General features: G+C 50.2%; 2 protein-coding genes across 3 annotated transcripts; both read right to left on the bottom strand.

Annotated features, from left to right (window-relative positions):
• Positions 1-474: 474 nt before the first annotated feature.
• On the bottom strand, positions 475-12,340 carry TDRKH (tudor and KH domain containing). The gene is given in 14 exon segments (XM_036343913.1): positions 475-532; positions 534-591; positions 775-871; positions 1,123-1,224; positions 1,425-1,576; positions 1,854-1,918; positions 2,141-2,313; positions 2,502-2,662; positions 3,486-3,807; positions 3,919-4,058; positions 5,265-5,454; positions 6,050-6,156; positions 6,886-7,034; positions 12,233-12,340. Coding segments are annotated over 13 exon segments (1,749 nt in total). The 5' UTR covers positions 7,010-7,034; positions 12,233-12,340.
• A 5,313-nt stretch (positions 12,341-17,653) lies between these two features.
• Positions 17,654-23,003, bottom strand: LINGO4 (leucine rich repeat and Ig domain containing 4). 2 transcript variants are annotated; one of them, XM_036343896.1, is made up of 2 exons: positions 22,899-23,003; positions 17,654-20,169 (listed from the first exon to the last, which is right to left on the bottom strand). In XM_036343896.1, the coding sequence occupies exon 2, from the start codon at positions 20,154-20,156 to the stop codon at positions 18,372-18,374; it is 1,785 nt and encodes a 594-aa protein (XP_036199789.1). In that variant the 5' UTR covers positions 20,157-20,169; positions 22,899-23,003; the 3' UTR covers positions 17,654-18,371. The 2 variants fall into 2 exon arrangements, with proteins under 2 accessions (XP_036199789.1, XP_036199788.1); XM_036343895.1 differs by having other exon boundaries at positions 17,654-20,244; positions 22,899-23,001.
• Positions 23,004-24,801: the final 1,798 nt, after the last annotated feature.

Consider the following 24,801-nt stretch of genomic DNA (forward strand, 5'->3'; position numbering starts at 1 on the left):
CAGAATCATCACCTCCAATGACCAAACCCTGGCTACTTCCCAGCCTCGAAAAGGACTAGCAGGAGTGTGCATTCTGACTGGCGGAGGGGACAGTCATGTTGAACAGCCCGGACAGAATGCAGCCGTATTCCAACCCTGGAAGGGTCGGGGTGGGGTGGAGAGTGGAGTAGGGACATGTATTTGTCTCCTGCCCTACACTCTTTCTGGTCGTCCCAAGGAAGGAGAAAACGCATTTGGTCCACAGCAAGCCAGACTGTGTATTAATAAAGGACTGCATAGAGATCTTTATCATAGGCTCCTCTCTCCAGGTCCCAAATCCTGCCAAAAACACAAAGACACAAAAAGCTTGAAAGGACTCAATCTGAGAGCAAGTTAAGCTGCAGGAAAGCAGCTGCAGAGAAGCAGTGTTTAGATAGGCTGTGGGGAAGAGACTAAGCAAGGCCCCTGTTGTCACCCTCGTTACTTTTCCTGTTGCTACGGATAGACGATAGCTCCACTCACAAAGCAAAGCAGATGGCCGAGGCAGCTGAAGCAGACTTCAGATTAAGTAGTCCTCTTCAAGGTTATCATCACCAGACACAGAGGCAGCCTCTACACAGCAGGGGTGAGGAGAAAGTTAGCCACTGCCCTAATGTAGCAGGCATCGCCACAGGCTCAGGATGCTCAACGGCCACCTGGGTTAAGGGCCAAGCCTGACAAGCTCCCTAGTTTGGAGAGACTGACTGAGAAGTGGTAGCTTCCAAAGACGCTCTAGGGAGTAAATGCTGCTTGTACCTGATAAGCTGAGGCAGGACAGGGTGTTTGCCATCTCTCCAGGGCTCTTCTTACTCTCAGTGAACGTGCTGCTGAGAGAGGCAGCTGCTTCTGTGGCCTGAGAGGATGAAAGCAAGAGGAAAAGGAAGACTGAGCTGGTGGGAAAGGAGCAGCCACTCGGTCACTCTGCTCACAGGACCTGGTTCAGGCAGTTGAGCTTGGTAGCTGAGAGGGACACAATGCCCCTCCGATAACCTAGGAAAGCACTCTACAAAATGTCATGCATGACTAGAAGCCCTCGTGTTTCGCAAGGCACGAGCTTTGCCCCAGAGCAGCACCCTCAATGACTGCAATAGCTCGCTCACTCACCGCATCGTGCAACATGCCTGGGACAGTTCTGTTTTCCTCCATGTCTTCAGGAAGCTCAACTGCATATCCTTTACGAACTAATTCTAACCCAATATCAAGTTTCTGAGAAGAAAAACGAAAAGGGAATCATGCTCTCTCTGTAAGGAAGGGCACATCTGAAGAAACGGCAGGAGAGCTAAGATTGATACTTGAAAGATCTTACAAAGTAGGAGTAACATCAGATAGGTTTCCTGGGACAGAAAAAGTAAATGAATCTATAAATATACTAAAGCTAGTGAACAATGAGTGAACCCCAATCTTACCTTCCCATTGCTAGTATCATATAAGTAGATCTTGGGCCAAGTTGAGGCCCCAGTCTGGACATAGCTAGAGATCTTGGCCACCAAGGGCTTCCAGTCAGCACAGTGAGTAAGTCTGTCAAACTCATCCAAAGCTTCCTCTTCCCACTGTTCACCTGATAAAAGATTGTAGGGAGAGCCCAAGAAGGGGTCAGTGCTGACACGGGGAGGATTATACCCTGGAGGGAAACTGGAACTACCTCTTCCTACTCTGGAAGGCACTTATGTCTGACTGCCAGGCCAGTTTCTGGCTGTTGCTTTCTAGTGCTGGTGAGGAAAAGACACCTGAGCCCCTTTAACTCAAAAAGCCTTGGAATGTGAGGACTCCTCCCATGTGCTGTATCAAAGTTATTCTATTTGGAGGCAAGGTCAGTAAGTGTTGTGACAATTTACCTGCGGGGGCGATCTGCGCCAGACTACACTCAATTGCTTGAAATGGAAGGCTTAGGAAGTCACTCCTAAAGTGAAAGAAATTGACATTAGACTCCTGGTGCCAGAGGGCCTGCTTACATTCCTTGCTTCTGACCCACCCAGCAGGAGAAGATAATCTTCTGTTCTCTGAAATAGGTTCTCCCAAATCCCCCTGTGAGGAGTGCCAACAGCTAGCTCACCACCCTGTGGCTAGGGTTGAGTCAACAGTTGGCACTCCAGCCGGATTCTACTCTGGCCTCCACACTGACCTGAGTGCCCTGAGGTCCCTCACTGGGCAATCTCCATTATCTCCAAAGTCAACAAAGTAGAGGTCCAGGTTCCCATTCTCCAAGGTGCCAAGGACCCGGGCTCGATACCAGGAACCATTTGTAGATAAAGGAGCTGCTACAATGTCTCCTACATGCACAGTTAGGTCGTCAGGCTAGACATGGGGATAAGGAGTCAGGAGGGGTTAGAGTTAGGAAGGGGTAGGCTTAAAAATAAACAGACAGTGTCAGAAGGAAAAAAGAACAAGTAGTTGCTCCACAGGAAAAGGAAAAAAATATACCACAATCAAAAAGATATGCCCTTTTTTTCATCAGACCGAGCCCTGTCCCTTTGGCAACTCACCAGACTATTCCCATAGTGCTGGGTCATCTCATTGACAAGCTTATCCAATTGCAGGCTTCGGGAGCCAATGATTTGGATCCAGAAATGGTTAGGATGTTCAGAAGCAGAGACGTAGACTTCTAGGAACTCATCAGCATGGAAACTGAAGTCAGGACTGGGGACTAAACACAGGGATAAGCAAGTTAAGCTGCAGAATCATCACCATCTAATATGGCAATCATATCAGACTCACCTCTGGTTGGAATGACTAGACTGCATCAGGGGGTACAAATACCAAGCGGCTATTACCATTTTAGAAGTGGCTGGAGGGACAACTGGATGAATCATAAAAGAACATCCTGAAGAGAGGTCTAAGCTATGTTTTGTACTTCCTATATAACTGAGTAATAAGAGAGTTTACATTCTTACTCATCAGCTATGTATTCAAATTAGTCACCAATTATAGTGACGGTAAATCCTTCATATGCTAGCTGCAGCATGGACCAGTGAAAAGATACATGGACAGACAGGGGCTTGTCCAGATTCCATTCCTCCACTGACTCACTATGTGACCCTGGACAAATTTGAACTTCTCAGGGGCCCTATTTTCCCCTGCTCACCCTATACCTATGTATAAAAGACAAAGCTGACAGCCTTTTAATTCTTCTTGAATGGTGATGATTTTTAAAAAAAATGAGACAGGCAAGAAAAATCATGCTGTTTTATTTAATAAGTATGTTTGGTGAAAGAATATCATGTAAATTCATTATTTGATATATTACAGACTAGTTTCCTATGAACTAGAATATTTCTATAGTGTTCTCCACATTAGCTGGTTTATATTCAGAAAAATATTATCTTAAGTACTAATCCAAGTAAAATAGTACCAGAAAGACATATCTGTGATGAAAACTTCTAAGTGTAGTAAAAAATACTTCCTATTTTGGATTATCTAAGCTAGTATTTCTATTTTCCATGTAACTATGGGTTCCCTCTGTTACATACTTTCAAACATGGACATCTCTGGACTGGTCTGGGCTCCAGACTTCTGAAAGCCGTCACCATTAGGTTTCTCCCAGGAACCTTCTTCTGGCCCTGCAACAGCCATGTCACCACCTCCTTTGCAGGGAGGATCTGCCAGCGGAGAAGGCTGCTCCATGCTAGTACTAGTGTTTCTCCATAAGGCTGGCTCTCCAGCTGCACCTGGCTCTGTCACTTCCTCTCTTCTTACACTGATTGGCTGCTTGCGTGGGACTCTGGTTTCTGCAGAATGAGTGATTCTCTTCCGAAGTTCTTCATCTTCTGAAACTTTCTCTAGTATCAAATGCTGTGAAAATCAGAAAAGAGATGATAGCTATGTGGCCAGATATTTTGACCCAGGATGGAATGAAGGGTTCTTCTCATTCTTAGAGATGATCCAAGTCTATCAGCTACTTGCCTTGGCTGCTGTCACTTCCTTCTGTGTTCCTGAGATCTTTATAAGCCTTGATAGTAGTAATGTCCCCTCTGATTCTTTGTCACAGGTAATTTTGGCTCCAGAGGCCTTACAGATGGAACGAATCGTCTCACCACCTCTCCCTACATTGAACAATACATAAAATCCTGTCCTTACATTCTGGCCAACATTAACTGCTAGAGAAATCACTATTTTGTATATACTAGAAGAGAGTCAGTGCCCATTTTCAAATTGAACAGAATGCAAAATATTGAATGGAAAGCAGGAGCTACTAAAATCCCTACTGTAAGAAGGATAGTTCTGGATATTTGCTCTATCCACTTTATTTAAACTCTAACACTGGCTAGGTTAACTTCTTCGTGTCATTTCCATTTTCTGACCACTCAGCATACTTTACATCCCCACTTCATTAGAAGAGATCATACAAGGTGCATGAAACATTGGACCAAGGAAAGGACATTTCTCTGCCTCTAACAGCAGCATAAGTAATGCTCTAGACTAGAGGAAAGCATGACAGGTGCTCTACAGAGCACTGTCTACAATGATTTGGGATAATTGAAGCATCCTCAGCTTCCCTTTAAAAATCCATTATTATACCCTGGCCGGCGTTCTCAGGAGTTAAGGGCATTAGCCCATGCACCGAAGGGTTGTGGGTTCCATTCCTGGTCAAGGCCACATACCTGCAATGCAGGTCCCATCCCCGGCCCCTGTCGGGGTGTGTTCGTAAGCAACCAATTAACATATCTCTCTCACATCGAAGTTTCTCTCTCTCTCCTTTCCTTCCTTTCACTCTCTCTAAAAATCAATGGAAAAAAATACCCTTCTTGCCCTAACTGGTTTGGCTTAGTGGATAGAGTGTCGGCCTGTGGACTGAAAGGTTCTGGGTTCGATTCCCGTCAGGGATACATGCCCGGGTTGCGTGCTTGGTCCCCAGTGGGGGGCATGCAGGAGGCAGCCACTCAATGATTCTCTCTCACTATTGATTTTTCTCTCTCTCTCCCCCTTCCTCTCTAAGTAACAATATACTTTTTTAAAATATCCTCCTCGGTGAGGATTAGCAACAACAAAAATCTATTATGAGGTAAGTAACATTACCTGAACCCTTTTGGAACATATTTGTAAAGTTCAGATCAAACAACTTCTTGAGATGATGGGTTTTACTTTGCCAACAGCTCTGTAAAAAAGTAAAGCTCTGATCTCAATGTCCCTTTTTTTTTTCCTCAGCAAGGTGAAGGGGAAGTAGGCCAGGAAAAACCCTTGGGCAGATGTGAAAGAAAGGCAAAGGTAAAGAATAAAAGGAAACAGTAGAGGAAGCTGTCCAGTGGTACCTATGATTCTGCCCACAGATCTCTGGGGAACTGAGAGCTGCTCAGACACTGGGGCAGTCTCTGTCAGGATCTGATGGATTGCTGCTTTGGCCTTGCACACCTGAACAGGAAAACCACTGATAAGCAGCACCCGCTCATCGCCTACATCCTCCGTGTCCACATCAATCCGCGCACCTGTCTGTTTCCGCAGCTGCAGAGAAAAGGATACATGGCGACATGCTCTGGAAGAGCTCCCCTTTAGCGAAAGACACCCTAAACCTAACCCGGAGGTAGGTGGAACTGGACACAATTATCAGCAAAATCAGGCTGTATAAGCAGTCCTCACTTATAGGAACTTATGGAAGGAGATTAGTGACAAGGGTAACTCCAAATAGCAGTTAATTTAAAACACTTTCTCTTTGTGCTTTGAACCCTCTTTTCTCCTAATTTGATTTGTATTAGAGAATCAAGTATTTTGCTTTCTTGACACACCGCCTGAACAATGGAAGATGGTAAGAAGAACCAGGCAGAAATTCACTATTTAATGTCAATTAATGAGAATTTGAAAAGCAAAAAAGCTAAAATGCAGCCAATCCCCATTTCAAGCTAAATTGTCCATTCTCTAGGGAGAATATTCAATTCTAGAAGGTAAACAGCATATTAGCTAAAAAGTTCCTGTGTTTTTTCTTTTTTTGTGTGTTTTTTCTTTTCAAAATATACATAATGTGGGTGGATTTTGTGGGATGAGGGCAGAGAAGGGAAAGAATCAATCTCTGGAAAAGCAGATTGCTGGCTCACACACTTACCTGTTTAATATTGGCTCCTTGCCGGCCAATTATGAACTTCACAGCCTCCTGGGGCACTCGCATCTCTATCTCAATGTCGTCCTCCCCAACAAACGTCAGCCGCTCTTCTGCACAGATCATGGCTCATCAGATCAGACTTAGATTAACACCCAAAGCTACTACCAGCCCTCCCCTGAACCTAGCTGTCAAAGGGACACTGATCCAAGAGATAAACTGAAAATCTCAACCACAATGACAAAGAGAAGTAGCATCTGAGTGGCAATTAGAAGATCCCCAAAGACCAGAAGATGAGTATTATCTCTGGGATACTGTTACAGATGCTCAGTGTTTTGGTAAAGCGTTTGGCTCTGCACTCAAGAGCTGTTGGACTTTAGGCAAACTATTTCTCTTGGAGAAAAATGAAGGCTAGATGTTGCCCGAGTAGTCCATTAGGCTCAGAACTTCTCCTGTTTCTACAGAAATAATTTCTCTAGGTCCTCTCTAGGTCCAGCCCTTAGGGAAAATTAAACCCCACAGTTAGCTTTCTCCTAACAATTAAATAGAAGGAACATATAAAAAAGATAAGAGTATGGATATTAAAAAAATTAAAAGAATCCACTGCAATGTTGATGTTGCCGAAGAGAACAGATCAATAGAATTATAAAATGAATTCATTTCACATTAAGAATATAAAAAAGAAGAAATCAAATAGTTTCAAAGACTCCTCATGAAAGCCAATTACATCCCAACAAATGATCCCCAGGCTAGCAAGGACAGTTTTCATTTCAATTTAACAAGGCTGTTAAACTGAACATGGTCTGAACATGTCCATATGTACAGCTGTGTGGTTCACATACCTCTGCTTTCTCTGTATCTGCGGTATAGGATGTAGGCAACCGTTGCACTGGCTGGGATCCCGAGGCCCAGTGCTATTTTCTGAGTAGTGGACAAACTTGTCCACGAAGTCCGTTCAGTGGACATTTTCTGCTGTAGTCTGACTTATATCCTAAAATAAGCAAATGAGGGAAAAGAAGGAACTTTCATCCAAGTTCCTTTATGACTGGCAGAGACATATGGGAACACATTATATTATTATTACTATTTATTATTATTATTAAAGAGAATACTACTGCCTACTTTTCTCCATGTTAAGAGCTTGAGCAGACTCAAAATCTGTATCATGTAAAAGGTCTCAGGGTATTTTTTAAGTTAGTTAAGGGACACATACATATACAACTAAATAGAGGCACACTTCATCCCTGCATTGCAATTAGAATTATACACTGATCACAGTTTTAAAAGACAAAGGAACAAAAAATTATTAAATATTTAAAATATTAGATTTTTATTTCAAACTATTTAAAATTTCATATATGCGCCTGTCTATGCTTCCAAGCCTTTCTTGAAGTAAACTTTCCAGTGGTTTCCAGTGCTTAGTAAACAGTAGCCATTCAGTAAGTATTTGGTCAATAATCATTTGTTGAATGAATGAACTTCCTCTACTTCAGCAACTGTTGCCTGCATGTGAACTCATTAATGGCATAAAAGGTTCTTTGTAATCTGATTTCTGCCTACCATTAGATTCTAATCCCAGCTCTACCACAGGCATGTGATGTGCTCTCTATGTATCCTTGCTCTGACGTGTCACTTCTGTCTTCCGAGTCTTACTCTTTAGTCCATCTGATATCCCTGGCAAAAGCTATTCCTTCTTTAGGTCTCATCTCTACCACTACCATGTCTTCTGAGGTCTCTAGGGTTTCCCCTAGCTGACATCAGGTGCGTTTCTCCTTAGCTCACACTGCCCTGTAAATGATGCCTCCATGACAGCACTTGTTCATACTGTAGGCAATGGTTTACCTGCTGTCTCTAGACCACTGGTTTCACCAGAGCAGTTCAACCACATGTATTAAGTAGATGTGCTAGATGCTACAGTATATGTATGAAGATGAAATGATATATGTATTTAATAAAATGCCACCAGCCACTTTACATACATTATTTTATTCAATCTTCATACAATCCTGTGAAATAGGAAGTAACCCATTTTGCAGAAGAGTACACCTGATTAAAGAGGTCACCTAAACTCTTACCCAGAGTCTGGGTTATTATTTGCATATTTAAACACTTTTTTTTTCTTTTTTTTTTTTACAGAGAGGAAGGAAGAGAGATAGTTAGAAACATCGATGAGAGAGAAACATTGATCAGCTGCCTCCTGCACATCTCCTACTGGGGATGTGCCCGCAACCCAGGTACGCGCCCTTGACCGGAATCGAACCTAGGACCCCTCAGTCCGCAGGCCGACGCTCTATCCACTGAGCCAAACCGGTTTTGGCCATATTTAAAAACTTTTAAAGTTACTTTGGAAGCACTCTCAGCGAAACAGTACCTGGTATCTTTATTTTGGTCAACATACTCAATTCAAAATGAATAAATACTGTTGGAAAACACTATAGGTGGCAAAAATAAACAAAGACAGTCTCTATTTCCAGATATTACAATCCGTAGAATAAGATACAATGCAGCTTTTAGTAAGATCTGCTTTAAAATGAGCGAGGAAATGTAATTTATGCTACAATTTGCTTCCAGGTAAAAAAAATTCAACCCTTATGATATAAGAAAAAAAATGGTTGTATCCTAGTAAGCCTAAAAAAAGCACATTCATTAATAAACATTTATTCCTACTTAGGAATAAAACTTTGGTTCCATATGTGCTTTTCCTGAAAGCCTTTCAGGAGGAGTGACAAGGAACAGAAGACCTAGCTCAGAAATCTCATTCTGAGGAGCACATAAACATCACATAAGGAGACTGTAGGTGGATTTCTTACTACTGTCAGTCAGAGGACCCAGTTTTGCATCTGGCCTCAGAGAGCTTTACTGATCAGCAGAAATGAATAAAGGTTGTCAAAAGTTTGACAAATCTATTTTTTTCCTAGAAATTTAATCCACTCTCTTGCCCAGACTCATGGCTTGAATAGAAAAAAACAAAACCTCCTTTTATCACCTCAATGAGGGACTCTTTTCAAGTATCTTGTTATTCTAGGCAATTAGTTACCCAGTAAGTAGACCCAGTATACTATATCACTTTTATTTGTTTATTTATTTATTTATTTATTTTTAATCCTCACCTGAGGACATGTTTATTGATTTTTAGAGAGAGAGGGGGAAGCAGAGAGAGAGGGAGAGAGGGAGGAAGGAAGGGAGAGAGAGAGAGAGAGGCAGACAGACAGACAGACAGACAGACACATTGACCGGTTGCCTCTCAGACACTCTGACCATGGATAGAACCCACAACCTAGGTTTGTGTCCTGACTGGGAATCAAACCTGCAACCTTCTGGTGTATGGGACGATGTTCTGACCAAGTGAGCCTATATCACTTGTAGAGACTGAGTATCAACCCAAAAGATTGTGCCTGCTCCACACGCGCACCCACCTTATAATGGGTAGGAATAAAAGGGTTGAGTTTTAATGTGGGGTTATTAGAGATATGCGGTTCCTTCCCTAACTGGATAAATATCAGTTTCTCTCTCCCCCGCCCCCCTAAGTAGGCTGCAAATAAACCTTTCAACATTTCTGTGAAAGTTTGGGTGGTATCATGTAAACATCTTTTTATATACCAAAGGAAAGGAAACAAGCTTGGCTTCATAAAGGAGATTTCTTTTTTGCTTAATTCTTGAGCCAAAACAACTACCATTTTTCTATACGAAGATATGGTTTATTCTGGGTGTCTAGAAAAGATTTCACTTCTTTTATGTACTGGCTACTTTGTATATTTCCTCATATGGTCTCTAAAATGCAAAGCTTGTCTTCACTATTAATGTGCACCAGTTAATTAACAGTTGTGGGCTGAGCATGCTCAGGACACAACAAGGAATAACTGTTGCCCTGAAATGGTCTAGTAGGAAAGATCAATACCAAACCAAATGGCAATGCAAAAACAATATAAATTTCTGGTTAATGCAACAGCTGGGAAGAGCTAGAACTTAAATGGTTTATTTCTTAGCTGGTACACAGGTGAAAAACCACCCTGTTAAAATGCAAATCATTTATCTTCTGCATTCATAGCAATAAATATATAGTATTCAATGTGTGCGTGGCCTTGGGGATACAACAGCTCAGACAAACTTAGTAGCTGCCTTCAAGAAGCTTCCTATCAGGTAGGGAAGGTCTTATTTTGATCGACAGCAGTTTGCAGGTGTCAAACGTTTGGGGAAACTGAAACAAATCCAGTTTGTGAACAAGATCAGTAATAACTCGATCCGAACTCTAATGCTGTCTGCCTTTACCACCACCTTTCTGGCCATAATTCATGCTTATGGGACAAAGAAATCATAGAATTTTAGAACTGGAAGGGACCACAGACATTACCTAATTCCACTAATAATGTTGCAAGTGGGGAAACTGAGGCCCAGGGAGATAAAGAAATTTCCCTAAGGATACACAGCTAATGAGTCATTTCCACACAATGCGGTTTGAAGACCAGTCAGGAATGGCACCTCTTTAAAGGAGACTCACAGCATTTTTTTGTTTGTTTGTTTGTTCCAGCTCAGAAACTACCAGGATCAAGGCAAAAGGATACCTGATATTCCTCTGGCTCTGCAACCAAATCCCCCCAGTCCTGGCCCTTACACTATATATTGGATTTCACCGCTATGGGCTTCCATAGTATGTACTCCAAACATCCCTTCCCAACACATCCATTGCTTGTGATTTCTGACTAATGGCTGTGTCTGTAGCGAGAACGAACTGGAGGCAGCAACAGTGGAGGCAGGGAGACTTAATTCAGAAGCTAGTCCAGGTGTCAAAGATACAGATGGAGAAAAGTAGCTGGATCGGCGAGTTTTAACAGGCGGCATACATAAGGCTTAGGAATTGATTATGGAAACGTTGGAGGGCGAGCCAGGCAGCTGGCTACCAGGCTCCCCATCTGAGCACCTGGCAGAGGTGGCATCTAAGATAGAGACTACTGACAATCTGGTGGTGGAAGGGGTGTGTGGGGTAGGCAGATGAGTATCTGGGACCAGGATCCATTCATTGGGTGACTTCTATGTGAACCGAAAGCTACATTTTACTAACTTCTCTTTGGATATTACAAATGAAGTGTGTGCCCACGGAGTTATCGGCGGATATCTCAAAAGAACGCCTATCGACTTGACGGGTCTAGTGTTTTGTTTTTATTTATTTTACAACTGACCCATTCTTTCCCACTGCTGTAAGATTCTCTTTAGAAGAAAAATGGGAAATAATATGACGGAAACGGGGACAACTGTACAGTACCGACTGCCAGCTTGTGTTTCATTTTATTACTTCAAATTGAATGTGGAGAGGAGGCGATCGATCACCAGTTAAGGCCACAAGTCCCAGGGGAAGCTGGGAAACGGGAAAAGGAGACGCGGATCACTTCGAGATGCGAAGTGTGGCTCGATGATGGTTTTCATCAGTCAAAGCTAACTCCAAAGCTTCCTGGCTTGTGTATTAAACAGCTGCTAACAACTATCTGACAGGGTTTCGCCTATATCATCATTTCGAAAACCCAGGAGTCAAGTTACACTGTGAGTTCCATCGGGAAAGGACCTGGCATCTCCTCACAACCAGAACCTGCCCAGCACCCAAGACGCGGCGACAGGGTGGTGGGAGTGCCCCGTCCCATTTCCTCATCCTTGCTGCATTTATTTTTAAATCAGTGAGACACAGAGAGAGGGAAAAAAAGCCTCAACCCATTTCTCGAAAGCTGAGAATCTAAAAAATTTAACGTTGGCAGGGGGCTCTTCAGCCAAAACCCAAGAAAATACCTGCAGGGAGTAGGGAGGGGAACTGGGAACACACCCCCCCCCAATTTATTATTCTGACGACTGCAAATAGTCATTTTATTAGAGATAACGAAAGAAAAAGCAGGGGGAAATAAAAGGCAAACCTAAACTGCGAGCGGTGTTCAAAAACAAGCGGTCCATGGAAGTGTCTGAAGTGGCAAATCCTCTCGCACCGGGTGGGCCCAGCGCATCTCCTTGGGCGGCGGGCGGCGGGGTGGGAGGTAACGCCGTCCCGACAGCGCCTCCCCACCGGGGGCTCCGGCCGCCCCCGGGCCCCGCAACCTGGCCTCAGCCTCGCCCGGGGGCGCTCGGACGCCCCCCTTCCTCAGCCCCACGTTTTCCTCTCTTCGCGGCCAGGGGCGCCCCCCGCCAGCCGCTCCGGGCCCCCGCCCTTACCGCTCCTCGAATCAGCTGCCGCGCACTCCTCGCACCTCAGCCCAGCGGCCGGCGCCTCCTCCCATACGCAGCCGCCTCGCAGCTCCGCGGACCTCGCTTCAGACGCCGCCGCCCCGCCCCCCGCAGCCCGCCCGCACCAATCAACGCCCGGCTCGCAGCCCGACCAATCGCCTTCCCCGCCACAACCAATCCCTCCGCGGGTTGCCCCCGAGAGACGGACGGCTGCGGATTGATACCCAATTACCCGGAAGGAATTCGAGGCCGGCCCCACCCTATCAGCCAATAGGACGCAGGGAAAGCGCGCTTTGTTAATTGAAGAGTGCACCGGCTGAGAATTAAACAGCCAATTGGAGGCTTCCCGGAGTCCCCCGGCCCACCTCCGGGCCAATTACCGAGGAGGCTGCCACCTTTTGAGCTTGGGAGGAAAGTCTGCGCTCCCGGGACTGGGACCCAGGTGCGAGCGCGGCCGTGTCGTCGTTCGCACAAATTAGTGCCTTTGTACCATCAAGGCCAGTGCCACCCCGCAACCCGGTGACCATTGGGAAAAGAGTCTCATGATGGGCCACGCTCCGCTGCCTGTTTGCTCTGCGATCTTTTGCCTCGATCGGTTCCCATACTGTGACGGGGGCTCGGGAGACGTGGAAAACATGTTGGGGTGAGGGGGTGGGGGCATAAAAAATAGGCTTCGTAGAGATGGAAAGTGAAGGGGAAGGAGCTGACAGTCAAGAGCGAGGGCCCGCTATTCCTCTGCAGAGGAACGAATAGCCGATGAGGATGGACACGCAGCAGGAAAGAGGAAGAGCCCGAGATGCGAGCGCCCCGGGGTAAGGGAGTTTGCGGGCCCGCCCTTCCCTGGGCCTGGGGGGAAACGGGTCTGGCGCCGGGCGCCGGGGCCCGCTTCTGTGCGGGAGGAGGAAGGGGGTGGGTCTCGGAAGGCCGCGGTTTGCTTTGGGAAAATGCATTCCACCCGCCGTCCGGGCCCGGGACCGTTAGGGACCGTTGGGCCCCGCTCCGGCCTCTGCGCGCGGGCAGCCTCGCCGGCAGCCTCGCGGGCGGCCCTGCGCCCCTCCCAGCGCAGCCCCTGCCCCGCACCAGGACTCGTCCCGGGGCCCAGGGGGTGGGCGCTCCTCGTCGGGCGGGGGTCTTCCGCACCAGCTTCTATCGCCGTGCCTGGCGCAGGATAAGCGCTCAGGGAACGTTGAATGAACGCAAGATTATCTCTTCCGTCAGCTAGAGAGATACCTTCGAGGCTCAGTTTGTCGGTTGTATTCATTTAAAAAGCACGCGTGCTTTGAATAACACATGCACAGTCTACAAAATCCAAAAGGAATAAAGGTTATTACAAGCGAATACATCTTCTTTCCCCCAGAAGCAACCAATATTACCAGATTTTTTGTGAATTTTCACAAGATAGTCTAAACATGCATATATATCATTTAACCAGCTGATAACATACTATCCATACTATTTTGCAATTTCCTTTTATAGAGTCTAGATGTCTTTTCATAGCAGTACATACGTGTCTGCCTCATAGGAAAGTTTCATAGTAAGCCTGAGGGATATATTGATATATTCAACCACGCTTTACTAGTATATTGATACCCAAGTCTATGCCCTTTGGCTCTTGCATATCTGTATAATAAATACTCGGGACTGCAAATACTAGGTCAAAGAATTGTGTGTGGTGTCTTTGTCCCACTTGGATAGGTGCCTTCTGCAAATTCCTTTCCTTCCAGGAAGACTTTTGTCATTTTCATTCCACACCAGAAATGATTAACAGGATATCGGTATAGACAGAATTGCAAATTGCCTTCCATGGAAGTTTTACTACTAATTTTCTCTCCCATCAACATGCTTATGCAATTTGTTACCAAGCTTTTCGATGTTTGACAGTCTTCCCAGCCTTTCCTCCTTGCCTCTAATGGACCCTGGGGCGCACAGGCAGCCTAAGCCCTCCTCCTTCCCCTGCCCCCTGGGGCTGGTCACAGCAGAGGTTCGTTACCTGCGTTCTGTGGGATCTGTGGTGGCTTCAGGATGACTGTGGACAATCTATAAACATTTTTCTTCATAGCTTGCACCGGGTATTCTCAGAGGGATCTGTGACTCAAAAAAGGTTGACAGGCTTCTCATCCTTTGATCAGGGAGCCAGCACAGCGAAGGAAATACAGAAATTAAAATATATCAGGGACCAACATGGGGAGCGCTGAAATGCTGCCAGCGCTCCCCATGTATCTTTGGGTCCCAGTGTCTCTCGGCTTAGGTGACACCCTGTCTGAAATGGAAATGGGGAGAGGTTGAGGGAGGGTGGATGGAATGACCTCCGGCAGGTTCGGTCAAGCCGGGGTAGTCAGAAGGTGGGCCGAGTCAAATCCCCCTCAAGTCTGAAACAGCTCACAGATTGTTCCACCGTACAAGAAATTCCCCGAGCAGCCTCTCTGTAACCTAGGAGGTTGAGGTTAGAACCCCAAAAAGGACCTAGGAAATCTGAAGCCTCTGTTTTAATCGTGAGAGGCTCTGCCAGGCATTTCAGTTCAGTCCATCTGATCCCTGGAATTCCTGCTGCTCTCTGCTGGTCCCTGGGAAAGAGGCAGCAAGACGCTGGGAGAGGTGACTGAGAAGAAAGAGTAAAAACCAACCAATCCTCAGCTTCCTGAGTCAGTTGCATTGCAGTTACTGAAGGAGGTGAGGATTAACAGGTGACCCCGGTGCCCCTAAAAAAGTTGTGGAGAGCTAGTGGGGTGGAAGATGACCCTGGATTTGGCCTTTCTCACGGGTCAGGTCCTGCAGCGGAGAGGCCCTGGAAAGAGTTGCAGGAACATGCAGGGACTAGAGCAGCTTCGCAGTTTGGTGGAGGCATTTGGCTTTTGAGTCGGCCCTGAGTTCCAGTGCAGCTCCCGCCCTAACTGGCCCTGTGGACTCCAGCACGTTTCTTAATCTATTTGACCTTTAGTTCCATGATCAGCTAAGAGCCTCACGTCAATCTTATAGGATTGATGTGAGGGTTAAATAAGAAAGCAAAGATAAAGTCACTGACAGAATAGGCCTCAATAAATGTCTCACCCCGGGGAGAGCGCCATTGATTATCCCAAAGATGTGGACCGTAACATCGCTGCACATGCACACACATGCACACAGCCACCTGTGTCCCTGGTTGCTTCACACACTTGTACACACACACACACACACACACACACACACACACACACACACACACGTCTACACACTGAGCTAAGGGCAGCCTTCCCAGACAGGTGTGATGGGGACTGATTTGCTGATTGTATAGGCCATGGAAGTGCTTATCTGAGTAACTGCTGCATTAAGGGGACTCACTTCTCCAAGGTCTCTGGAAAAGCAGTTACGAAGAATAAGGGATGGCAGTGAGGGGGGGAGAGCAACTCCATTCCCCCCTCCCCCAGCTCCAATGTGTTTCTTGAGCGGTACTTGCCCATCTCTGCCAAGGAGGGCCTAGTCTGGGCCCAGAGTTGTAGTGATTAGAGCTGTGCTGTCCAACACACTGGCCACTGAAAAGAAAACTAGTGGGCCCTGGCTGGTTTGCTCAGTGGATAGAGCGTTGGCCTGCGGACTGAAGGGTCCTAGGTTTGATTCCAATCAAGGGCACATGCCCAGGTTGTGGTCTCATTCCCTAATAGCAGGAGGCAACCAACTCAGGAGTGGAATTTTACATTTATTCAATTTTAATTCATGTAAATGTGAAAACCAAGTCTTGATTTTGTTATTGTAAAACTTTTAATATGTTTGGGACAGCTTGGATGTGTGAATCAAATTTTTCAACAGTGAATTTCATGAAATCTAAATACAGATCAGATATTTCTGGTGAAAATTTACTGATTGAATTGGAATATGCTGTAAGTGTGAAATATACACTGGATTTCAAAGACCTAATATGACAAGACAATGTAAAACAGTTCATCACTAACGTTTATATTGATAATATGTTGAAATAATAGTCTGGGTACATTAGGTTAAATTAAATAAAATGTATAGTATTAAAATAATTTGTGTGTGTTTCCCTTTGCTTTTAAATGTGACATTAGAAAATTTGAACTTACACCTGCGACTCGAACATACTCTATTTCTGTTGGGCTGCCCTGGAGCCTCTGGGACACAGGCAGCAGCACCTCCTGCTCCAGACACGCACCATCTGTGCCCCTCAGGGGGCTGCTCTGACAGCAGTGCGGCTTCCGCTCTCCTCTGCATTGCAGAGTAGGCAACACGAGCGAGAAACACTAGCACCTGACCCCGCTGCCAACATAATCAGATGCTGGTGGAGCATTTGGGAAGGAGGGGCAGGGCTGCGACCCGACAGGGAAGCCTTCCTGGGGTCTTCGGAGCTGGAGAGGGAGTTGTTGGGAGGCGAAGAGAATTGTGTGCAAGGTGGGGATAGGGTTGGAGGCTCAAGGGTACCCATTTCTGAAGATGGTTGATTCTCCAGCTTCAGTCTCCAAACTGCGGGGTCTCACATTCACCTCTGCCCCACTGAGGCGCTGTCCTGGCGGTTGAGTCCCCCTGTGTCCTGGTGGTGCCGGCTCCCCTCCCTCCCTGGGGACTGTAACGAGTGGTCTCCGCAGGACAGGGACAGCAGCAGCAGGAATCAGCCGGGAGGCTCGCGGTGCTGTAAGGGGGGTGAGGGTGGTGGGGGCTCCTGGGGTGGACGCCCTGCAGATGCTGCTGCGGAGAGGCTTGCCAGGGCTGTGAATCTCCACTCTTGGCCCCTCCTCCCTGCTCCTTTTCTCTCCCTTCACTCTTCCCGTCTCGGCTGCTGTCCCTTGAGCGTTCAGCATCTCTACTTTTTCTGGCTCCGCTTTGCCCTCTATTTGAAGCACACTCAGAGGCCGTCAGCATCTCGAGCTCCCGCCCCGCCTCTGCATCAGAGGTCTCTGTCTGACAGTGACCTCACTCAGGAGACGGCTTCCCGCTGGGGCTGCACTAAACCCGGACTGGACGGGGACTGCGGAGGGCAGTGAAGTGCACCCCGAGGCTTTCCTGCGGCTGCCTCTACCTCTACTTTTCAGTACAGCTCGCAGCCCCTCCTCCCTGTTCCTCCAAGCCCAGCCCTGCTCTGTTCTGGGTCTCTCTCCTCTGACAAGGGCAGATTTTGCTTTTGTTAGTCATTTTCTAGGAGTTCCCCTCGTGCCTTTCCTGAAGGGCAGTAGGGATCTGTGACAAGGGAATGAGAGGGAGATCCCAACTGGAATGAGGATGGAGGGTCGGAGCTGGGTGTCCTGGATTGGAATTCTGGGAGGTGGAGGATTGCTCCGCCCATCCCAGAGACGGAGAGTATGTTAAAGGGTTAAAACGGAAATGGGCTAGGAGTGCTGCTCTCCCCAGACCTGGCTGGTCACCTTTTGCATAAACCCCTGTTTATTACATTTAGGCAAGGCCGTTGGGATACATGCTCAATGGGCAGGAAGGATAGGAAGGGGGAGATTTGACAGCAATAAGGGGCAGGAAAAGTCTGAAGTAAAGAAAACTCCAGAAATCACATTTAGTCTGGGCTGCTACTGTCAGGGCCTTTGGGCAGCAGGTTTAATGATGAGACAGACAGAGGCCGGATGTGGAGGCTCATGCGGACACAGTGCCAGGGTGTAGTCTGTCCTCCCCCATCCCCCACTCACCTCCTCTTCTCCTCAGCTGCGGCCCTCGGCCCTCTTTCCTTCTTCCTGGGGGAGGGGATGGAGGAGAAAGAGGGGGAGACCACCTGGTTGAGGAGCAGAGACTCCAAGAAGCAAATGGCACTTCCCTCTGAAGTAATCGTTTAGCTGTGGTTGGCAATTGCTATTGCTTATTGAAACCTAGAAGTATGTGTAAAGAAAGCCTGATGGGTAGCCGAGCAGACTGGAGCCCTGGTGATAGTTCCTGCTTTGTGTATTGTGGGGCGAGGGCTGGGCTGACTACAAGGTCTCCACACCAGCTCGCTGGGGCCCTCGGGGAAGAGATGACAATGCCATCCTCAGACTGCAGCAGCACGAGGCAGACTAACCGGGGGTCCCATGGCCGCGGGCAGGAGGCCTGGGACACCTGTGCTGCTTGGGGCTGGGTTCTGGCCCAAGCGGCCGTGGGTCCTCCCCCTTTGGTATCTGAAGCTGGCTTGGCTGGGTCCCCAGAGTGGAAGGAAAGGTCAGAAGAGCTTGGCAGTGACCCGGTTTCCCCCAGAGTTCTTATCCCCAGAGGGCCGAGGTGCCACAAAGTCAAAGGTCATGTGATGCTTGACCCGACCTTTGCCCTTGCTCCAGAGGGCAATGAGGCCAAAGCAGAGGGTCACGGAGGTGAGGAAGGGGAGGAAGCCCACTGCCAGCACCATAGCTACCCCTCTGCTGTCCAGGAAGAAAGGCTCCGGGACCCCTGGCACCGTGATGTTGGGGTCAAAGAGAGTGCCGTTCGGTGGCTCAACTTGGATTACTTCCAGCCAGGTCCTCAGGGAGTCGTTGCCAGCGACGTTGCTCACCACACAGACATAGGCCCCTCTATCCCGTAGCTGCACAGAGCGGATCTCCAGGGTCCCGTCCTCAAGCACCCGAACTCTCCCAGCCCTCCCCAGCCAGGCCCCCGGAGGCCTCATCCAGGAGACGGTGGGGGCTGGGTCTCCATCCCCAGAGCAGGAGAAGACAGCGCGCCCCCCCTCCTCTGCGATGACCCAGCGAGGCCCAGACTTTTGGATCAGGGCTGGTTGGCAAGTGAAGTGCCCTGGAGGGAGGATGTCTGAGAACTCCCTCAGGCTCTTCCCCTGGACATGCCGAGGGCCAGCACAGGCAGGCGGCGACGTCCCGAAGTCCAGGCGGCGGCGGAGCCGGAGCAGCCAGAGGAGGCGGCAGTCACAGGTCAGGGGGTTGCCAGACAGCTTCAGGGTGACCAGTTTATCTGGAGAAGGGAAGGCCGTTTCCTCGAGTGTCTGAAGGGCATTATCCGCCACGTCCAGGAGGTGGAAGGCGGTCAGGCCGTGGAAGGCATGGGCGGCGATGGAGGTGAGGCAGGCCCCCGACAGCCGCAGCTCCTGGAGGCGCACCAGCGGACTGAGCCTTCGGGCCGGGATGGCCGAGATGGGGTTCTGGGAGAGATCCAGGACCCTGAGGAAGCTCAGGTGGCGCAGCGCCTGGAAGGGCACGGAGCTCAGATTGCAGCGGGTGATGGCCAGGCTGCTCAGATTGAGCCCAGCCAGGCTCCCCGGCTCCAGGGCCTCCAGAGCGGGCCAGTGGTGGATCTCCAGCTCCTTGAGCTGCCCCAGCCCCTGGAGCGCCCCCGCCGGCAGCCTCCCGATATCCAGTTCTCGAAGCCGGAGGGACACGAGTTCAGGGAGCCGGGCCAGGGCCAGGCCAGGCACCGTGCTGAGGTTGCAGCGCTCCAGGGTGAGGGCGCTCAGCTTGGCCAGCCCGGCGAAGGCCCCCGGAGCCACAAACACCAGGTGGTTGTCCCCAACCTCCAGTTGCTGGAGGCTGCCCAGCTCCCCAAAAGCTCCATCAAGGAAGAGGACAATCTGGTTGAGGCGGAGGTCCAGCACGGTGAGGGCGGACAGGCCCGAGAAGACCCCAGGCCCCATGATTCGCAACCGATTGCCCTGCAGCCTCAGGGTGAGCAGGCTCTGCAGGCCGTGGAAGGCCCCGGGCTCCAGGCTGGACAGCTGGTTGTAGCTGAGGTCCAGTTCCCGGAGCAGGCCCAGGCGAGACAGCATCCCCTGCTGCAGCCCCCACAGACGGTTCCCACTCAGGTCCAGGAGCTCAGTGTCCAGCGGGAGGCCCCCGGGCACAGCCTCCAGCCGCCGGTGGGCGCAGAGCACTGCCCGGGGCTGGGAGGTGCAGTCACACACCGCAGGGCAGCCGCCACTGCTCCCTGCGGGCAGGAGGAGCAAGAGCAGGAGAGGCGGCCATGGGGGCCGGGCTTGCTTTGGAGCTACTGTGACGGCAGCCATCCCCTCTTCAGTCCTGGAACAGATGATGACATGGCCTTTTTTGGAAAGTGGCTTCAGATGATGGTGACCCTGGGCTTCCCTGGACTTCCTTAGGGGAGAGAGAGAGAGAGAAGGGGGGGAGAGAGAGAGAGAGAGAGAGAGAGAGAGAGAGAGAGAGAGAGAGAAAGGAGAGAGAGCCACCACCTCAGAACTGCCGGGAAGTGGGGCACAGACCAGGAGGAATTCTGGTGTGTACCTCCTGGGGGCTTCTTTTTGGGGAAGCTCTACTTTCCCTTCCTCCCGGTCCTGGGTGCCTGCAGGTCAAGTGGAGCCCTAGTCAAGACTGAATTCTGGCCCAGCTGGCGTGGCTCAGTGGCTGAGTACCGACCTATGAACCAGGAAGTTACGGTTCGATTCCTGGTCAGGGCACATGCCTGAGTTGTGTGCTTGATCCCCATTGGGGGCCTGCAGGAGGCAGCCAATCGACGATTCTCTCTCATCATTGATGTTCCTATCTCTTTCTCCCTCTCCTGTCCTCTCTGAAATCAATTTAAAAAATATTTTTAAAAAACTGATTTCTGTGGGAAGGTTTATGGGACTGGACTGGGATAGGAAGCAGCAGGAGGCAACTTTGAGTCTCCCTGTAACGGGTTTTCCTCTGTACCTGTGAGGTCCAGAAATGCTTCAGGTCCCTTATCTGCTCTTCCCAAGCTCCGTTCTCTCCCTCTCTTTCCACCCTCTCCTCCCATATATCTGCCTGTAGTTTTGTTGAAGGCTCAGGGGGATCATAACCTTGGATCCTGATTGGAGAGAGGCTTTACCATGAGTCCATCGCCCAAAGCTGGGAACTGTGCAGGCCACAGCCCCCCAGCCTCCACTGACTGCCTGTCTGCCTTCCTTTAAGCTGGCACAGAGCCTGAGGCTCTGGACTAGCGAGATCCACTTTCCCCAGAATGCTGTGTGGACCACAGCCAAGCGGCACATTAGCTGTGGCACAGGACACAGGGCCCACTTGAGCCCCTCATAAGAACCCCAAGGGCAACCCCGCCTCCCCGATAGATGATGTTGGGGTATGTGAGTTGCCCAAGCTTGGAGTTTTGTTGCTTGGTCCTCAGACTTAAGCTTCTCCTAGGTCCCTTCTTCATGGTGCTCTGATTCAAGTCCAGTGTGTGAATCTGAGGGAAATCTCTTGTCCCTTTTGGCTTCAGCCTCCTGAGCAATACACAAGGGACAGATTGAGAACCAGGGAGACAGAGAAATGTATGGGGGGGACGGGGCGGGGGCGGGCGGGACAGCACCTGCTCAGACAGGTGGGTAGGGAGCAAGGCGGCCCTTGGCAGGCGCAGCAGATCTCTGGGCACAGGCTGCGTGCGCAGCCTGTTAAAGTGGGTTTCTGGGTGCCAGGGGTGTGGACAAAGTCAGGAAGGCTGTGATTACAGTGCCCACTGGGCACCGACTGACACCCTGTCCAATGCCAACAGGGACCCCCCAAGGAGGGGAGGGTTTGGAATTGGCAAGGGCTGGCCAGATGGAGGCAGGATGCCCGGGTTTCTTTCTGGCTGCAGATCCTGGTCACCTCTGGGCTTCCAGGCTTCCGGCTTTCTGGCCCTCACAGGGTTAGCTCGCTACTGCACGCCTCACTTTCTCCCCGCCCCGTGGAACTCAGGAGAGGCAGTTTGCGAGGTGGTAGGATTCCTTCTCCTTCCCTTCCCACTCGACACTCTCCTCTAGAAGGGTCGCTGTGGTGGCTGTCCTATAGCCACTTCAGACATACAGGAAATGGAAAACTGAAGAAAGAGGCCCAAACAGTAGAGGGATGTAGGACACTACTCTGAGACTTGAGCTTGAGAAAGAATGGCATGGGGTGGGCACAGGGCGGGCAAGGGCTGCTGACCAGCCTCCTCTCGCCCCTACGTCAACCCCACAGGTATCGATGGCCTGCTAAGAGCCGCTCCAGCCTGTCTCATTCTCCCTGTGCCTGCTCTGGGAAGTCCACCCAGCAGCTCGCACTTTGTCACCACCAGCCGCAGTTCCTGCTCATCCCTCTTGCTCTGCACTCAGCAAAAGTGCAGCGAAGCGTGCAGCCCAGCTTCCCTCCTTCTCTCTTTCCCTCCTTCCCTCTGCCGCCTGTTCCCTCTTCGTTCCCAAAGCCTCCTGGGCCCGGGGCTGCGGGATCTGGGGCTAATCCATTTTCTTTATTTATAAGGTGGCTAATTTCATCACGGGCTTCCCTTGCCAATTTCCATGGCTACAGGACTGGCTTCCGGCCACTTTGCAGGAAGAAATCAGTGTCAGAACCACTTTTCTCTCTCCTCAAATGGGCTGGGGGCTGGGGCGCCATCCCCTCAAGGAATGGGGTGCTGTTTTGTCTCTCTGTGGCCGTCAGGAACACATTTGCACCTGGAGAGCCTCTTTAAGGCAGACCTCGCTGAGACATGGGGACCTGCATGGGGAGGGGGCTCCAAGAGGAAAGATTTCTGGAATAGCCACACTGCTCGTTGGGTGGGAAGACACTTCTCAGAGACAGTGAGCCCCGGGGAGCTGAACGGAGGTCTCCTTGGAGTCCCTGCCCCCAGGGGCCCTTGGGACATCTTAGTTCTCCCACCAAAGTCCTGTGGGGCCAGGATCAATGGTTACCTGGGGGGCGGGATGGAGGTGGGGCTACAAACCCTCTAGCCCTGACGGGCGGGGGTCTGGCCTTTTCTCTGAGAACGCTATGGAGAAGGGCAGTTGCAGCCCCGGTCGGGAGGTGGGGGCACTTACCGGAGAAGCTGGAGGGCCGCATCAAGTTAGGCTCCGCATCTGCCCAGGGCTGGGGGCTCGTCCCATTCGAGCCGCACCTGGGTCCACACCTCCCCTGGTGCTCACTCCCACTGCCCCCCACCTGCCTGCCCGCCCGCCTGCCAGTCCACCCGCCCTGCCCGCCGCCGCTGCTGTTGCTGCTGCGGCCACTGCTGCCAAGACTGAGGTAGAAAAAAGAACCAGAAAGCATTTTTTTTCCTCTCTCTCTCTTTTTAAACCAGGCGAGAATGAGTCTGCAGCAACCCCGTTGGTGCAAAATAAATAAATAAAGCAGCCAGGGAGGGCTGCAGCAGCGCCACTGCTGGGGAGCGGGTGAGGGGGCGGGGGGGGGGGTGAGGGGGAGAGTCTGGAGCCCCCAGGGGTGGGGGCCGAGCAGTGGAAGCAGCTGGGCAGCTCCAAAGAGTCTCCCCCACATCCCAATTCCCTCCGGGGAGCTCCAGGGCCAAGCCCCTTAGGGCTGTCTTCCCAGATGCAGGGCAATTCCCGGCAGCCTCTCACTGTAAATGTCCCCTGTGGGTATCATTTGTGGGGAAAGTTCTCCGCCCGGAACGTCCCCTGCGGAGCTGAGTCTGAGGCTCCTTGTGTGGGGGTTCCCGGGGATCCGCTCCCAAGCTTCAGCGAGGGGTGATCGGAGTAGGGGCTGAGCCCTGACAACGCTGACCTGACGGCTGGCTGGGCCGGAGACCTGGGTCCCCACCTAGGAGCCAGACTGCGGAGCCGTGTGTAGATGATGTTATTGAAGACACACACACCTCTTGCCTCTGAAATCATTTTATAAAGAATGGCACAGATTGGGGTTTACGTTTACCCGATGAATCCCTCCCCTGACAGGCAAACCCCCTCCCTCTGCTGTTCATCCCTCAGCAGAGGGCTGGCAGCTCATTGTAAAGCCTGGGGCTGGGGCTGGAGACGGGGGCCTCCTCCCCCTGCTGCGGTCGGTGGTTCCCAATCGCTGAGTGCCCGGACTGCACCTGTTCCTGCTTCCTTCCTCCCTCGCGAGAGCTGGGCCTACACTGTCCTCTTGGAGGTCCATCCGTGGCCTTCGGACTGTCCAGTGGCCAGCCAGCTCTGCTTCTCTTGGATTGTCTTGTGATAGGAGACCGCTGGGCTGGGATAGCGTTGGGAGCGCCCCAGGTCTAAGACTGGTGGGTGGGGCACCATGGGCATGCTCTGGGTCCCTCAGGATTGGTGCTCTTCCTGAGGCCGCTAAGCTCCTCAGTGACCTCAAGGAAGACGGAGATCATGTGAGATCAGACGTGTCTGTAGAGCCGCATAACTGCAGGTCGAGTGCGTGTGTGTGTGTGTGTGTGTGTGTGTGTGTGTTTCCCCTGTTTGCGGACGTGTGCCGGATCAGATTTGTGTTAACCCCTAACGTCTATTCTTAAAGTGCACATGAGGGAGGTTTGAGTTCTCACCCTCTCTCTGTCTGTGATGCTCTTGGCTCTCCTTGTACCCTAGCCTATACCCAAATCCCATAAAAAATTATCCCCAGCCCCTCCCTCCATGTATGCAGGGTTTCTTTTGTGTGTTTTTTAGACCCCAGGAGAAGGGCAGGGTGCCCAACCATTTCCTTGCTGGGCTGGGAGGAGAGGGGAAGGCAGAAAATCTAAAGGTCCAGATTCAAGTTCTGTACAGGTCCTTCTGGGCTCCAGCCGCCAGTCTCAGCTTGATGCTCCCCCTGCGCTGAAGCCCACGGGAAATGCAATGAGGTATTTCAACGGTCTATTCTTAGCTTCTGAGCCCAGAGCTGAGTTCCATCTGTCCAGGCTGTCCTGGATCCCCCCTGTTGTCCCGAGGACACCTTGGTCCTCCTAGAGGTCCTAATATTCGCCACCCCCTCGCTCCAGAAGCTGGGGTAAGGGGC

This window comes from Myotis myotis, unplaced genomic scaffold, assembly GCF_014108235.1.
Source record: "Myotis myotis isolate mMyoMyo1 unplaced genomic scaffold, mMyoMyo1.p scaffold_m19_p_18, whole genome shotgun sequence".
Classification (NCBI taxonomy): Eukaryota; Metazoa; Chordata; class Mammalia; order Chiroptera; family Vespertilionidae; genus Myotis; species Myotis myotis.

Excerpts from the sequence above, each read along its gene's own strand:
- LINGO4 (XM_036343896.1), bottom strand. The coding sequence starts at position 20,156 with ATGGCTGCCGTCACAGTAGCTCCAAAGCAAGCCCGGCCCCCATGGCCG.